General features: G+C 34.1%; 1 protein-coding gene and 1 long non-coding RNA gene across 3 annotated transcripts; both read right to left on the bottom strand.

Moving 5' to 3' along the window:
• Positions 1–1,136: 1,136 nt before the first annotated feature.
• LOC146921197 (uncharacterized) lies at positions 1,137–5,988 on the bottom strand. The gene is made up of 8 exons (XM_085714611.1): positions 5,824–5,988; positions 5,673–5,734; positions 5,517–5,573; positions 5,342–5,416; positions 5,203–5,259; positions 4,356–4,415; positions 2,989–3,048; positions 1,137–1,480 (listed from the first exon to the last, which is right to left on the bottom strand). The coding sequence occupies exons 1-8, from the start codon at positions 5,939–5,941 to the stop codon at positions 1,466–1,468; spliced, it is 504 nt and encodes a 167-aa protein (XP_085570737.1). The 5' UTR covers positions 5,942–5,988; the 3' UTR covers positions 1,137–1,465.
• Positions 5,989–7,880: 1,892 nt separating this feature from the next.
• LOC146921196 (uncharacterized) lies at positions 7,881–12,680 on the bottom strand. 2 transcript variants are annotated; one of them, XR_015012042.1, is made up of 4 exons: positions 12,565–12,680; positions 12,315–12,371; positions 9,289–9,350; positions 7,881–8,171 (listed from the first exon to the last, which is right to left on the bottom strand). It is a non-coding gene; the product is annotated as an uncharacterized LOC146921196 (long non-coding RNA). The 2 variants fall into 2 exon arrangements; XR_015012041.1 differs by lacking the exon at positions 7,881–8,171 and having other exon boundaries at positions 9,165–9,350.
• Between the last annotated feature and the right edge of the window lie 2,258 nt (positions 12,681–14,938).

Raw genomic sequence — 14,938 nt, 5'->3', positions numbered from 1 at the left:
GTAACCAAACAAATATATAGAGGCAATACAATTTTTTATTTTAGAAACTTAGTATTCAGTCAAAGGACATATAATCTCAGTATTTTATCCAATCCTACTTGCTTTTTCTTACGTGCCCGAGGACATTTTGGATTATATATTCTAAAAGGATACACGCTTTCAGAAACCCTCCATTGGATTGTATATTCTGAAATGCATAAATATTTTAAGAAACCCTCCATAGAAACCCTCCATAAGAGAGTTGACTCATACTTCTAATGTGTTAAATGGATACATGTCGTCTCTTTTTCTTATAATCCTGGAGCATTGGCCCTGTTTTTGCTCTCGCCTCCTCGGATTCCCCAACAATGATCCCCCCTATTCTATCTCTTTAGCTTGCTAGCCAATAGAGTTGTTACTCTTGTTCCAAGAGGTTTTTAGTCTTTGTTTGGGGTTTTCAGCCCTTTTTGTTCACCGAAAAAAGAAAAGAAAAAACCAACCACAGTCCACCGTGCTATTATATTATATTTACTAAAATAAAATGAAAACTTGATGGGAATTCACTGTGATAAGTAGTTCGTTACAGAATTATGTCCAATAAATTTTATTTCTTGCTATTTTGTCTAGAGAGTAATCGTGTTTCAAGCGTCTTGTTTTCAAAATCCTAAATTTGTACAAAGTAGAGATGCATAATAATAACAAGAAAAATTCAAGTTTTTTCCAATTTGTCTGTTTTTTCCCCACTCTCCAAGTTTCTCACACACCTTATTTGAATTATAAAATCTAAAAAAAAATGAAAAGTTTGAGGATTTTGTGTTTTGAAGGGTCTACACTTATTGGATTCTATAATCCAAAATCCGTAGTACACGCAAGAAATCGTAAAGTGTTTTATCAACACAATTCAAAAATTTTGCATGGAAAATAAAAAATAATTTAATTCACATATCCTTATACCCATTTTCAATGGAAAGAGTATAAATAATATAGTTGAAAAACGGTTGTCAACTACTCTTTTTTTTCTTAAATACATGTTATAATTGACCACCTTCACACGTGTCAATATACAACTTGAAACGTTAATATCTTTAATGATCTATAATAAAAAAATTAAAAAAATTATAATTTCAAAATACTGAGGCTACTAATTGATCATCGTATATACTAACATTTAACTTTATATATTAGTTAAAATATAACCAAAATATGTTATATGAATAATACAAATACCACATATTTAGAAACAAAAAAGTAAAAATAAACTCAACTGTAAAATACTAATTTACGGCATACAAAGACACGTTAGCAAGTTCCATAGTAAAAACGTGTTTGCTGTGTTGACAGTATCACCTTCTATCGATAGAGATACTAATAACGATATAAGAAAATTAATCACAACTGCTATGACATGTATATTATGATCTGACAACTGGTCCAAAAAGTTATGCGGTCATGGTATAAGAAAAGAGCTTGCCAGTGCCATCAACAACTAATTGAAGTAGCCCTGCAAAATCAAAGCATCATCAAATCAAAATAATGCAAGCAGATACAGATATAATTTCTTGAGATCAATCAACATTATTAATCCAATGTCGTAGTCATAATCATTTTTGTCATAAACTGAACATAAAGAATACTACCTCCGTCCCAATTTAATTGACCTACTTTGGTTTTTCACACAGATTAAGAAAAGTGTATAAATAAAAGGGAAAGTGGAATATATTGTATGGGGAATGATAAAAGTAGTACTCCCTCCGTCCCATATTACTTGACCTATTTAGAATATTTGCACTATTCATGTAACATGTTTTGACTCTATTTTTCTACTAATATATAAAAACAAAATATAGCATATAAGATGTTGTTAGATTCGTCTCGATTAATATTTTCAAAATATCAAATTTTCTTAATTTTTTCTACTAGATTATTAAAGAAATTTAAGCTTAAAATTGTGCATTGGCATACGTGACGGAGTCAACTAGGTCAAGTAATATGGGACGGAGGGAGTATTATTTAGTGTTATATTGTATTGAGAATGATGAAAGTTGTATTGAAAATTGAAATGGGTCAGTTATTTTGGAACACTTTTTTTTAGAAAATGGGTCAGTTATTCCGGGACGGAGGGAGTACTAGAGAAGGAAAATTTGCCTTGCAATCGTCATTTTTTAACGCATCTCAAAGATTCTTATAAAACACTTAAAGAGTAATTAGAAAGATCATAAAGAAATTGTTCAAATATGATAGTCAAGAAAGGTTGATAAATAAAAAACAAAATAACTCAAAAGTAGTACTCCCTCCGTCCCGGTATAATTGACCTACTTTGGTTTTTCACACAGATTAAGAAAAGTGTATAAATGAAGGGAAAAGTGGAATATATTGTATTGGGAATGATAAAAGTAGTATTATTTAGTGTTATATTGTATTGGGAATGATGAAAGTTGTATTGAAAATTGAAATGAGTCAGTTATTTTGGGACACTTTTTTTTAGAAAATGGGTCAGTTATTCCGGGACGGAGGGAGTAATTATAAAACTCAATGATTGCGTTAGAAAGGAAGTTCATCAGAAAAGTTACTTCAAAAAAGGTCTACCAACACTGTAAAAGCATAACAAAATGCAATTCATAATGTTACATCACAGAAAGCTTCTCATCACACGAATCAACATGTGAATGATAAAGTGATATTAAAATATTTACCAAAATCCTAATCAGAATCCTTTCATAAAAAACTTATCAGAAAAAGAAGAAAAAACTAAGAAGTTCTCAAATCAAATTTCATCACATTAGCATGATTGAGACACACTAAACCTCGAAGTACCATCATAGTACGAAATAGTAATTAAGTTTAATTTTTGGCAAAATAAATATGTACTTCACAAACATGTATCGCTTATAGGTAAGAGTACCGCAATATGATACAACTCAATGCTTAAAGTCATCGTTTTAACTTGAAACTTAGTCTTGAAAAATCAATAAAGAAGTCTAAACTAAATGAGAGCTATTGATCCATTACCTTATCATCGACAAACTGAACGTCGAACATATCATTCCCCAGCGAAAAATTAAAACTCAGCTGTACATGTCACAAGTAATACAAACATAGACACAAATAAAGAAGTGAGTACATCATAAATCAATAACATGGTAAGTAGAAGTCGAGTAAACACAGTACCACATAGCATATAGCGTCAACAGCTAGGGGTGTTCAAAATATTCAGTTAACTGAACCAAACTACTAACTGAACTGCATTGAACCATATTTTAACTCAACCACTTCATACAGTTAACTGAACCATATTTTAACTCAACCACTTCATACAGTTTTAAACTGAACCACTCTTTTAAAACCAATTTAAATTCAGTTTAAAACCAGTTTAAAACCGGTTTATATTTATGAGCCGCTCAACATTATGAGTTACTCTCTCCCCCTCTCCCTCTTCCTCACTCAGTATCTCTCTCCCAAAATTGATGATTCCCTTCCAACTCTAACACCACACCAGTAACACCATGCTCAAACCAAAACGAAGGTAGTGTTATTTGATTTCACTCTCCATATAACAAGGATCTTTCAACAAACACATAGCATGCATGTTTTCTCTTTCTCTTTCTTTTTTTCTTTTTCAATTTCTCATTCAATTTCCAGTGGGAAGGGAATCATCAATTGCTCAAAAGAAAACATCAAAAAAAAAAAAAAGAATCGAAGTGATAGTATTAATTAACACTCGATGATTACATCAAAGAGGTAGATGAACAGAAATATTCCTTCAAAAAAAAGACTACCAACCTATAAAAGCATAAGATGCAATTCATATGTTACATCTTACAGAAATGTTCTCATGATACGAATCAACATGTGAAGGAAAAGTGATATTAAAATCCTGATCAGAATCCTTTCATCAAAAACTTATCAGAAAAGAACCAAGTCCTCGAGTAAAATCTCATCAAATTCACTAGAAAATTGTAATTAAGTTCAATTTTTGGCAAAAAAATATAGTTTACAAAAACTTATAGCTCATGATTGTGACATGCTGAACCCCAAAGCACCATTATATTAGGAAACAGTGATTAAGTTCAATTGTGGAAAAAAAATATAGTTTAAAAAAACGTATCGCTCATAGTTACCAGCATCACATTATAATTTATAACACAACTCAATGCTCAAATTCTTTCTTTTAAGTTAGAACGTAGCCTTGAAAAGTTATAACACATTGCAGTATCATAAAGGTTTAAACCTTCAAAAATCACCACAACAATTATATTATAAAAAATAATATAAACCTAGCCAGCTGTGCTGCTATTCAAAATCTTACAAAACCCATAAACAGACTACTTAAAAATTAGCACAAAAGTCTACATTAAATCAGAGGTATTGATTCAAACCTTATTATTCAAAAACGGAATGTCCAACCTATCATTCCTGGGCAGCGGATTAAAGCTCAACTGTACATGTCACAAGTATACAAACAGAGAGACATTCAAAGAGGAGGTCAGTACATCATAAATAAAATGTAAGTAGATTAAACAAACACAACCCAACACATTTACATCATATAGCATCACCAACAACTCAGATCAGTATATTTGCTGACTTTAAGAGTTACAGTATAAACACAAACTCATAATAAATTCATGACAATAAAATGCTCAAGTCATATACCCTTCTTTGTATGCATTGCATTGTCAGTCAACAAAACATATTATGTTAGAATCTATACAAATCCCGATTAGAATGCCTTGCAGGCAATGCATCGTTCCACATAGATGAAAAGATTCAAATTGAAGTTTAAAATCTGGATAGCGGAGTGTAGAAGCTGATCCTTAAAAATGTTATTGCATGATAGTGCATAGCTGACTTGCTTTGCTTCTATTCTAATGTTTTTCATATATATATATATTTTCGTATTCTATAAAAATGTATGTTTAATAATTTGAATTGTTTCTAGTTCTAGTTATGATATTATGTTTCCATGTTAAAAGAATCAATAAGGGTTTGGAGTAGGTAAATGGGCCAATAAGTGGAGGCCGGAAAGAGAAACAATTAGCAGTATATGTTATTTAGTACAAGCCATCGTTCTATTATAATCTATCAGCAACTACTTTCTGACATTAATAGTCTACATTGTTTCTACGCCAATTATCATCTTCACTTTATTATTTTCTTCTGAGAGTGTTGTACCATGGTAACGATCGATAATACTGACATAGAGCAAAGAGAGAATAAGCTTACCGGTTTAAAGCCGGTGTAGGTTTCTCGAATATAGGTATCTCCAATGCCTTTAAAACCCTGTAGGGGGGTGAAAACAGTAGTATCATATAAATAAATTTCATTCAAATTACTAACTAATTAGGAAAAGAGTAGTATCTACCTTGAGATCTCGAGTCCGAGTCCCTGAATATTTAGACAAAGTAATTAAGGTCTCTGAAAGTTTGGGTCGCTTCAGCTGAATATTAATTAATTAATTAACATGAGATCAATATCAATTGATAATACAAAGAGGATAACTTGAAAAAACATAAAAACATGTTCAACTAGTTTGATACCCGAGAAGGATCGGTAGGGCCATTAAGTGCAGCATTAAGAATATCCATGAACACACGCTACGGCGACCAAATATACAAACAGCGTTAGTTAGTTAGTTAGTTAGTAGAGGGAAAAGAATGAAAATGGATTAGAAAAGTTCGTTGTGTTATTAGTACCCTGAGATTGTAAATGACATGGTCGAACTTGACTTCTCTGTACCATACGGAGGCAATATGACCTAAAAGAAAAAAGGAATGAGATGAGATGAGATGAGCAATAAATAACATAATAATAATAAAATCAACGAGGATAGAGATAGTAAAATACATCCTCCACCAAAGCAGATGGCGAGAGCGATCGGATGTGTTATTCTGATAAAGTGAATTTGAGAGGGAGTTAACTCGAGGTCGTCGGGGATGGGAGGCTCATAGCCAAGAAATCCCATATCTCTATCCCTCTTTTTTTGTTTGGCTTCCTAACTTTTTACTAATTATTATCCAATATTTATATTTATCTCACTATTTATATTTTTATTTTCAAGTAACTTGTTACTACCTCCGTCCCTAATTATAAGACCCTTTTAAGAATTTTTTTTGTCCCTTTTTATAAGACCCCTTTGCTATTTCCAACTACATTAATTATTTCTTTACATACATGCCCCTATTTATTATACATCTTTTTCTTCAATCAACAATAAATAACATGTTGAAAACATAAACCAACCCTCTCTCTTAAAGGATAAAATTGTAAAAACAATAGTAATTACAAACATATTTAATACAAATATCCACTATCTTAATTCCCGTTATTTTTTCAAAAGGGCCCTATAATTAGGGACGGAGGTAGTACTTATGACTAAAAATTCATCTTTTTAACGTGACGAGTGGGATCTGGGGTTCAAACCCTGATCTATACATATAATAAATATTCAATATCAATATTTATTATATTATTATTATTTATTTATTTATTCATTGAATACATAAAAACTTATTATTTAAAGTTTATATATATGTGAAAAGTATTGAAGCATTTTTTTCTAATTCAAGTGGATGTGAATGTTTAAATGGAGCAGATGAAGGTGACAATAGCGAAGATAGTCATCTAGATTTTATTGAGGAAAGTAGTAAATAAGATAAGTGCAATTTTGTTATCGTGATTAAATATGAGATAAGATAGGAAGTGACGATAATAGTTTTTTTTTTTTTTAAGATGATGTGTGACATAGTGTTAGTAGGGGCATGTTTGTGCTTATGCTCGACCCAAATATATTATGGATTATCCATTAAAGAAGATAGTTTTTTTTTTTAAGGATTAAGAAGATAATTTTTTTTTTCATTCTATGAGTTTCTCCCACGCTTTATTCAATTTAGATTTTAGATTCTAAACCGTATAAAAACTCCATAAAACTTTCAAAAACACGTTGAAATATTTTAAATTTTAGGATTTGAATAGGACGCGCGAGAACCTCTTAGAATGAAAAAACTAAAAAGTAATGGCCACCAAAGAAACCCACTTTGAAAAGAGCAAATATGTCCAATTATGAGGTCCAAGTACAAAGAAGAGCCAAGGTGATCACCTCTACAAAGAAGGATGATGCAGTATAAACAACCGCACAACCTTTTTTTTTTCACTAGTAAATAAAAGGGTTTTTCGTCTCATGAACATAACTCAGTTGGTAGGATAATGTATTATTATATGTAAGGGTCGGGGTTCGAACCCGAACACCCCACTTATTCATCTTATAAGGTGAATTCTAGCCATTAGACTACCTGACAAAAAAAAAAAGGTTTTTCTATCATGTGCAAATTTGCACATGATAAGAAGTTTAAAGTGGTAATTTTGACTTGGAAATTGTGTATTTTATATTAAATATGTAGTTTTTTACTCCCTCAGTTTTAAAATAAGTGTCGTTTTAGCCAAAAAAAATTGTTTCAAAATGAATGTCACTTTCAGTTTCCAATGCAATAATAACGTTTTCTTTTCAATTGTACCCTCCAATTAATACTCTGCACACTACTTCCAAAGTACTACTTTTAAAACTAACCAGGTAAAATAATCATTCTCTTTCTTTTAATCATTGCATTTCTTAATATGTGTGTAAACTCCTAAAACGACACTCATTTTGAAACGGAGGGAGTAATAATTAATTGTTGTTTTTCAATGAAAAATTACTACTTTTAGATGTTTTACTTTTAATACTGCACATGTTAGACAAACCAAAAAAAAATTCTTATCCAATCACTGCCATTATCCACAGATTACCCATTTTTTTATTAACATCAAAAAAAGTTATTATAGATGTCTCATGTTATGATATTAGCTATGTAGTTTTTTTTTTTTTTAGGATGTAGTTAAGAGATCCCATAGTAAATAACTATATGTAGTTGAGAGATATATGTTTCTTCTAGCAAAAACTGAATCCTTTGGGGTGAATAAAATACTACAACTATTTTTTCTTGCTACAACTATTTTTTTTTAAAATACTGTGAACTTTGTTGGAGGGTCCCGTAATAAGAAACAGAGACGGAGTATAAGAAAATTAATCAACTGCCATGACATCTACATTACAATTTGACAAGGGATCTAAAAAGGATAATGGTAGCTGGTTATCATATGGTATAATAAAAGACCTTGCCGATGACAGCAACTCCTAAAAAAAATTCCCCCCGGCCCTGCAAAACAATGCAAGCAAAGGCGGATAGAGCTGTCATGACTCGTGAGCATGAGAGAAGAAACAACAACAATGTCAACAAATATCAAGTTCTTGGGACAATCCTTTTTCTCAATCTAGTATCGTAGTTATAATTATTTTTTGCGATAAATTGACAAAACAAAGAATACTGGCAGAGGTAAATTTGCATTCAACGCCATTTATTTTTGTTAACTAGTAATGTAAAATTTATTTTCTCCAGAAAAACGGTTAACTAATGTAATATAGTTTCTTCAAAAAAACAATTATTGAGGGAAATAGTATGGTTGTGACACGCTCAACCCCACAATACGATTGTTGTAGGAAATAGTAATTGAGTTCAGTTTTCGGCTAAAAAGAAATTGTATTTTAAAAAAACTTATTACTGACAAGTACTACCACACTATAACACAACTCAAGGCTTAAATTCATTCCTTCAAGTTAAAACTTAGAGCATCTCCAATGGGGGGTCCTTACTTAACAAGGACCATTCCCCGTTAAGGACCCTCCATTGGAGGAAGAAAAATTGAGTCCCCGTTAAGAAACGGGCAACTATATAAGGACCCTCTCTCTCCTGAGTAACTAACGGGTCCCGCGTTTAAAAAAGTAATAAAATGTGTACTGCTTGGTCCCACTTGCATAAAGAAGTAATAAAATGTGTACTACTTGGTCCCACTTGTAAAAATGAGTAATAGATAAATTATTTTTGTTTAATATGTAAAGATAGTGGGACATATTTAAATATTTTTCATTAGAGTCCTTATTAGTGTATTGCCATTGGAGTCATTGAGTCCTTAATAGGTACTTTTATTAAAAAATTATAAATAAGTGATTTGTCACGTGGGGTCTATTTAAGAAGTCCTTGTTAGGGAACTACCATTGTGGATGCTCTTATAACACAACTCAAGGCTTAAATTCATTCCTTCAAGTTAAAACATAGCCTTGAAAGGCCTCTCACATTCAAAAATCACAAAGGTTAAACCTCTCAAAAATCACCACAAAAATTATATTATAAAAAATAATACAAACCACTAATCAAAGCTTTACAAACTTAAAAATAAACACATGTCTAAACTAAAACAAAGTTATTGGTATAGTACCCTGTTTTCCCTGAACTGGCTGTCTAACCGATCACACTCCTCGAGGAGTGATCAAAGCTCCTCTGTACATGTCGCAAGGATACAAAAAGAGACACGTAAGACGAGGTGAGTACATAAATCAAGTATAAGTAGATTAAACAAACACAACACCTAAAAAAATATAGCATCACCAACAACTCAGATCAGTATATTCTTTGACATTAGGAGTTGATATTAACTCAAACTCATAATAAATGCATGACAGTGCAATGCTCACATAGTCTACTTTGTATGCATGTAGCACCAAACTCAATAGACAACGAACGCTTGACCGTGAGTACATGTTGTGTTTCTGAGCAAAGTAACCCCCATTTTGGTGAATGCTAAGATCTTTCTCGCAACTAGTTTGGTATTGTCGGGTGACTTATCAGGGTACTCACGTGTTGCAATGGTACCTCCATACATCAGAAAACTTTTCCATGCCACCTAGAATCTTTGCATCCTTTAGCCCCACCCTTAACCTATCTTATGTTATGAGTCAATCAACAAGAGATTATGTTAGAGGCAAAAGTGATAATAGTCACTCTTCAGCTTTTCAACCTTGAATTTATACAAATCCCAGTTAGAATGTCTTGCATGTTTTCTTCAAAAAAAAAAAAAGAATGTCTTGCATGCAATGCATCCTTCCACATCGAACAAAGTTTTAAATCTGGATTTGCGGAGTGTGGAAGATGACCATGAAAAACACTATTGCATGATAGCACATAGATGAATGGCTTCTATTATAATATTTTGAATATATATTTCCTGTTATATAAAAATGTATGTTTAATAATTTGAATTCTTTCTAGTTACTATGTATGTACTTCCTGTTATGATATTAATTCTATTTTAAATTCTGTGTAGTTATGATATTATGTTTCGTGTTAAAAAAATCAGTAACGGTTGGGGGTAGGTGAATGGGCTAATTTAGGGTGGAGGCCGGAAAGAGAAAAAAAATCCCCTCACAATCTGTTTTTTAGTATAGGCCACTGCTCGCCTCCAACCTGTTGCTTTGACATTATAAAGAAAGGTGAGAGACCCAAGTGAAGGGTGATAAGGAAAAAGATATATGTATATATTGTAACAAAGAGTGTGATGTATATATGGTAAATGAAGAGTGGGGTACGCTACTTAGTTGACATGTATGTTATGCCTTGGTAAGAATATTGAGTGAAGCATTATTGTTAGGCAGAGAGATATTGTTTTCTCCATCTCTGAAGAGCTTGGCTCTAGGGTTCCTTAGGGTGGTCTTCTGGGAAGCAAGACAGTCAGGATGCAACCTCTTCAAAGATTTTCGAAAGGGGCGTGATTAGAGAATTCATCCCAGATCTGTGGGATATGCTTCAGGCTGCAGAAGTGAGGAGCATGAAACCACGGTGATGATGCAGTCACGGATTGTATGGCTCAGAGATATGACAGCCACAACAAATTAATGGCTGAATCTGAAGAAACATGAGGTTGTGGTCGACACACCACTAACGCCGTCACTGGACAAACTGACGTCGTCGTGGGATGCTCCACCATCGCCATCACCAGAACTGCCAGACACAGTTCCACCAGAAAACCATCTGACATGAATCCTTGCGTCATTGTCAATGAGGTCCGAAGAGTGCCACGTCGAACTACCCCGATGCCCCTGCCAGATCCACAAGACACAAGATTTTTTACAGCCGATTTTCCCAACCCAGAGTCGTCAGCCTCGAGTCCCCTCGTGAAGGTCACACGATCACTGCTGAGAAAATTACCATGGATGGACATGTTTGAAAAGCCGACACTATCAAAGGATGCAGACAAAGCAACAAAACTAGTACTCCCTCCGTCCCAAAATAACTTACCTAGTTAGCCATATCACACAGATTAAGAAAATCGTATATATAAACGAAAGATAAGAGTATTTATACTAAATTATCATGTACTGGTACATTCACATTTAACATAAATGCAAAGTGAAAGATATTGAATTGGAAGTGATGCAAGTCGAATTAATTAGAGGTACGATCGGAAAAAAAAGTAATTAATGTAGTAATGAAAATTGAAATAGGTCAATCATTTTGTAACAAATTTTTCTTACAAATAGGTTTCAGTTATTTTGAGTACTTTGGTTGACATTTTAATTGGAGGGAGTATTTTATAAGTTGGGTGACATTTTAAACCAAATGGGACTAGCCCAATTTAATCGTTGCATGTTCAGAAGAAAAAGGTCATAAATGGCCTAATACAAGTTTTAATTTAATGGGACCTGATTGGTCCAATTAAAAATTTAAGAAGCTTTTTTGTATGAATGGGTCTAGTGTCTGACCTAGCTGCAATTCCGTTTTTTAGGAGAGAGAAAAATAGAGGGGATAAATTTCCTATTTGTGCTGGAAAATTCATTGGTGCTGGAAAATGGGAAAAATAGGCGTGTATGTTGTGAATCTTGTGTTGACAGGAATGCTTTATGGGCAAGTACTTTGGTTGAGATGGATAGGAAATATGGACTTTTGTCACGAACACATTGGGCTTGTAATCAAATTGGTGCAAAACTAGATTACTCGCTTTTTGAAATGCAATGATATGGGGGTACGGAAGGGAAACTCTGTAGCTTCCTTTGACATTGTGTCTTAGCATTCATCTTTTCGATGTGGCAACGGGACTAATTCAATTTTCATATGGTACTATTTTCTATGATTTTATCTCTTTCATTGCTTGAAACCTGTTTCTGAATTTCTGGTTTGATAGGAACAGGCAAGGGAGACTAGGGCTTTTATGAAATTTCAGAGCATCTTCACTATTGCAGCGCTTTTTGGCCGCGATTTGAGCAACTATGGCCGCAATCATGAAAGCGATGGCAGCCACACTAAAGCGCTACACCACTGCCCTACCTGTAGCGGCCTTTGAGCAACTATGGCCGCCAGACTAAAGAGCTACACCACTGCCCTACCTGTGGTGACCATGGGCTGCATATGGTCACGCAAGTATCATGCTTATGTGCTATGAAAATCAGTACGATAGAATCTGAAGCTGACCTGTCTGAAGCCTGCATAGGTTTCTGCCATGTACGTTTCTCCAATGCCTTTAAAACCCTGTAGGTGAAAACAGTATCATTAAGCATATAACATGTATTAAATTTCAAATTACTAATTAGGAAAGAAAGATATCGTAGCATAGAGATGCATACTATCTTAAATTCCATATTAATAAATAAGGACAGCCAAACTTGTTACCGTTATAAAAATAAAAATAAAATATAGAACAAAGTACAAGATAGAACAACACCTTCAAATCTGGAGTTCCTGAATATCTGTGTGAACCGGGGCACCATCTTGAAGGCTTTTTTTGCGCCAGCTGAAGGATGAGGAAAGGTGTCAGGCCTTTTAATTTAAAAGTCATCTCTAAATATAAGTGCGTGTTTGGTTTACACTTGTGTTTTTTGTTTCCGTTTCTTGTTTTTAGCTTCAATTACAAAATACCACCTAATTTTCATTTGGTTTCCCTGATAAAGCGTTGTTTCCACAGTTGTCTCTGTATAAAATCAGTGTAGAAAGTGGAAACAAGATGGTATTCCCTCCTTCTCCAAAGGTAGCGGAACACAACCTCCTCCTCCAAAGTAATTCCCTCCTTTAGTAACCACAACATCTCAAGAACCAAATAACATGATTTTATCAACAAAAAAATACCCCCTTCCTCCGGCTTCCAATCCCAAGAGTACTCTCCTTCCGCGACCACCACCCCTATAAGTCTCTTTATAAGTTGTTGAACAAGCTCTAACTCCCAACTAGATATCTTTATCATTGGTTAAAGAAAAGAGACTAGGGAAGCAATCACCAAGAGGCTCATTTGACAAAAAAGTATCTTTCCAAAAACGAGTTTCCATGCCATTCCCCAACTTCATCTCCATTTTCCTATTAAACCACCCTACTCCTCCCACAACCTCCAAATTCATCAAATCTTTCCACCATCTAGACGCAAAAGAGTAGTGGCGGTATTGGGGTTTGTGACGTCTGGCTTAGTAAATGGAGGTGAAGACTTCTTACAGAGTGTAATGGTGTTTAGAGAGATATTCTTGCGGCTATGTATGGGACTATTGTTAATTCTCGTCACTTAGGAGAGAGAGGTGGGGCCCTGCGATCTGCCTCAGGCTGGTGGAAAGGGGTTTTATTGCTTGGGTCCAGTTTGGATTCTTTCTCTAATTGGTTTTTTGGTTGGTGTGTTTAACGGGGTTCACAATGGTCGTAATACTTCAATATGGGCGAAACCAATTAATTGGACAAACTACTATTTGGGTGAGATTTCCGAGATTGTTTTTTATTTTATAGCAACTATCAGAGGTGGTTTGGTGTGTGGGGGTTTGGAGGAGTGGTGTATGGGAGTTGGAGTTTGTTGGAACAAAATGTGTTTAACAATGAACCTTAAAGAGTTTTGATGATAACAAGGTATTAAAAATTGTAAATTGGACTAGCTAATATTTGTTCAAGTGTACAGGACCATAGTTAAAATTTACATCATATAAAGGTTCTGAAGAACGAATAGAGAGCTAAGGAATCAAGAAAAATGAAGCTTGAAAGCATCTGAAGAGTGCATCTAAAGACAAAACTGCTCCTGAAGAATGATGACGTCATCAGAAGCTGAAAGTCATCAGAAGCTGAAAGTCATCAGAAGCAACCTCATCAGAAGCTGAAGCTCATCAGAAGCTGATTATCACCACAAGCTGAAGATTCAAGGATCAACACTTCAAAAGTTGTGTATTGGTTTCGAAAACACTCCAGAAGACTAGTGGAACTTTGCAACGGTCATTTTGGTGAAGATTTGAAGGCTTTGGAAGCTTATCTTCAAAAAGTGTTGACATTGTACTTTGAACGAACTGTACAACCACCTTCTCCACTACTCTGTTTTGTGTCCACGCTACAAGACAAGAAAACAGCTCCAGAATAACAGCTATGCCTGCAAAGATGTTCCTTCACAATGGGAATGGATTTCAAATTGGTTCTTCATAGGACAACAACCAAATCAGGCAAAAGATTATTGGTGAAAGATCAAGCTTCAACAACGACTCTTTGATGTGCTGGCAATTTCACAATGTCTCTTTCACACCTCTATATAAAGGAGTGAAGACTTAGAGATGTGGTAATGCTGAACGAAAGACTCTCAACATTTTTACAAGTGTCAAACCTCTGCTGAAATTGTTCTGCATTCACTTAGAATTTCTGTTTCTCAAAGTTCTAGTCTTAGAAATTCTTAAGTCTTAGAGTCTGTATATGATTGTTTTGTGAGCACCTCTGATTGTATATCAAGTGTTCAACCTCAAACATTATTCTTTGTAATCTTGTTTGTTTAGAAGTCTCTTGCAGTTGTGCTTGAGCATAGAAGTCTCTTGATTGTGTTCTTGAGCATAGGAAGACTCTTGCAAGGTGTGCTTGAGCAAAGGAAGTCTCTTGCTGTGTGCTTGAGCAATTGTAATCAGATATTACATTCTAGTGAAATTTCCTTGGAAGTGCAAGGGGGACTGGACTACTTCCGGATTGTGGAAGGAACCAGTATAATTGCTTTGTGTCCTTCTTCTTCTCTCTCTCTGTTTTATTCCGCTGCGTTCTAATTCTGTTTATCACTTCAGAAGCTGTATCACTTAGCTTCTGATCAGTGTGTTCAGTTT

This window comes from Medicago sativa, chromosome 5 (assembly GCF_051527215.1).
Source record: "Medicago sativa cultivar Bolivia chromosome 5, Bolivia_mono, whole genome shotgun sequence".
Classification (NCBI taxonomy): domain Eukaryota; kingdom Viridiplantae; phylum Streptophyta; class Magnoliopsida; order Fabales; family Fabaceae; genus Medicago; species Medicago sativa.
This window is presented reverse-complemented; position numbering and strand designations above follow the sequence as displayed.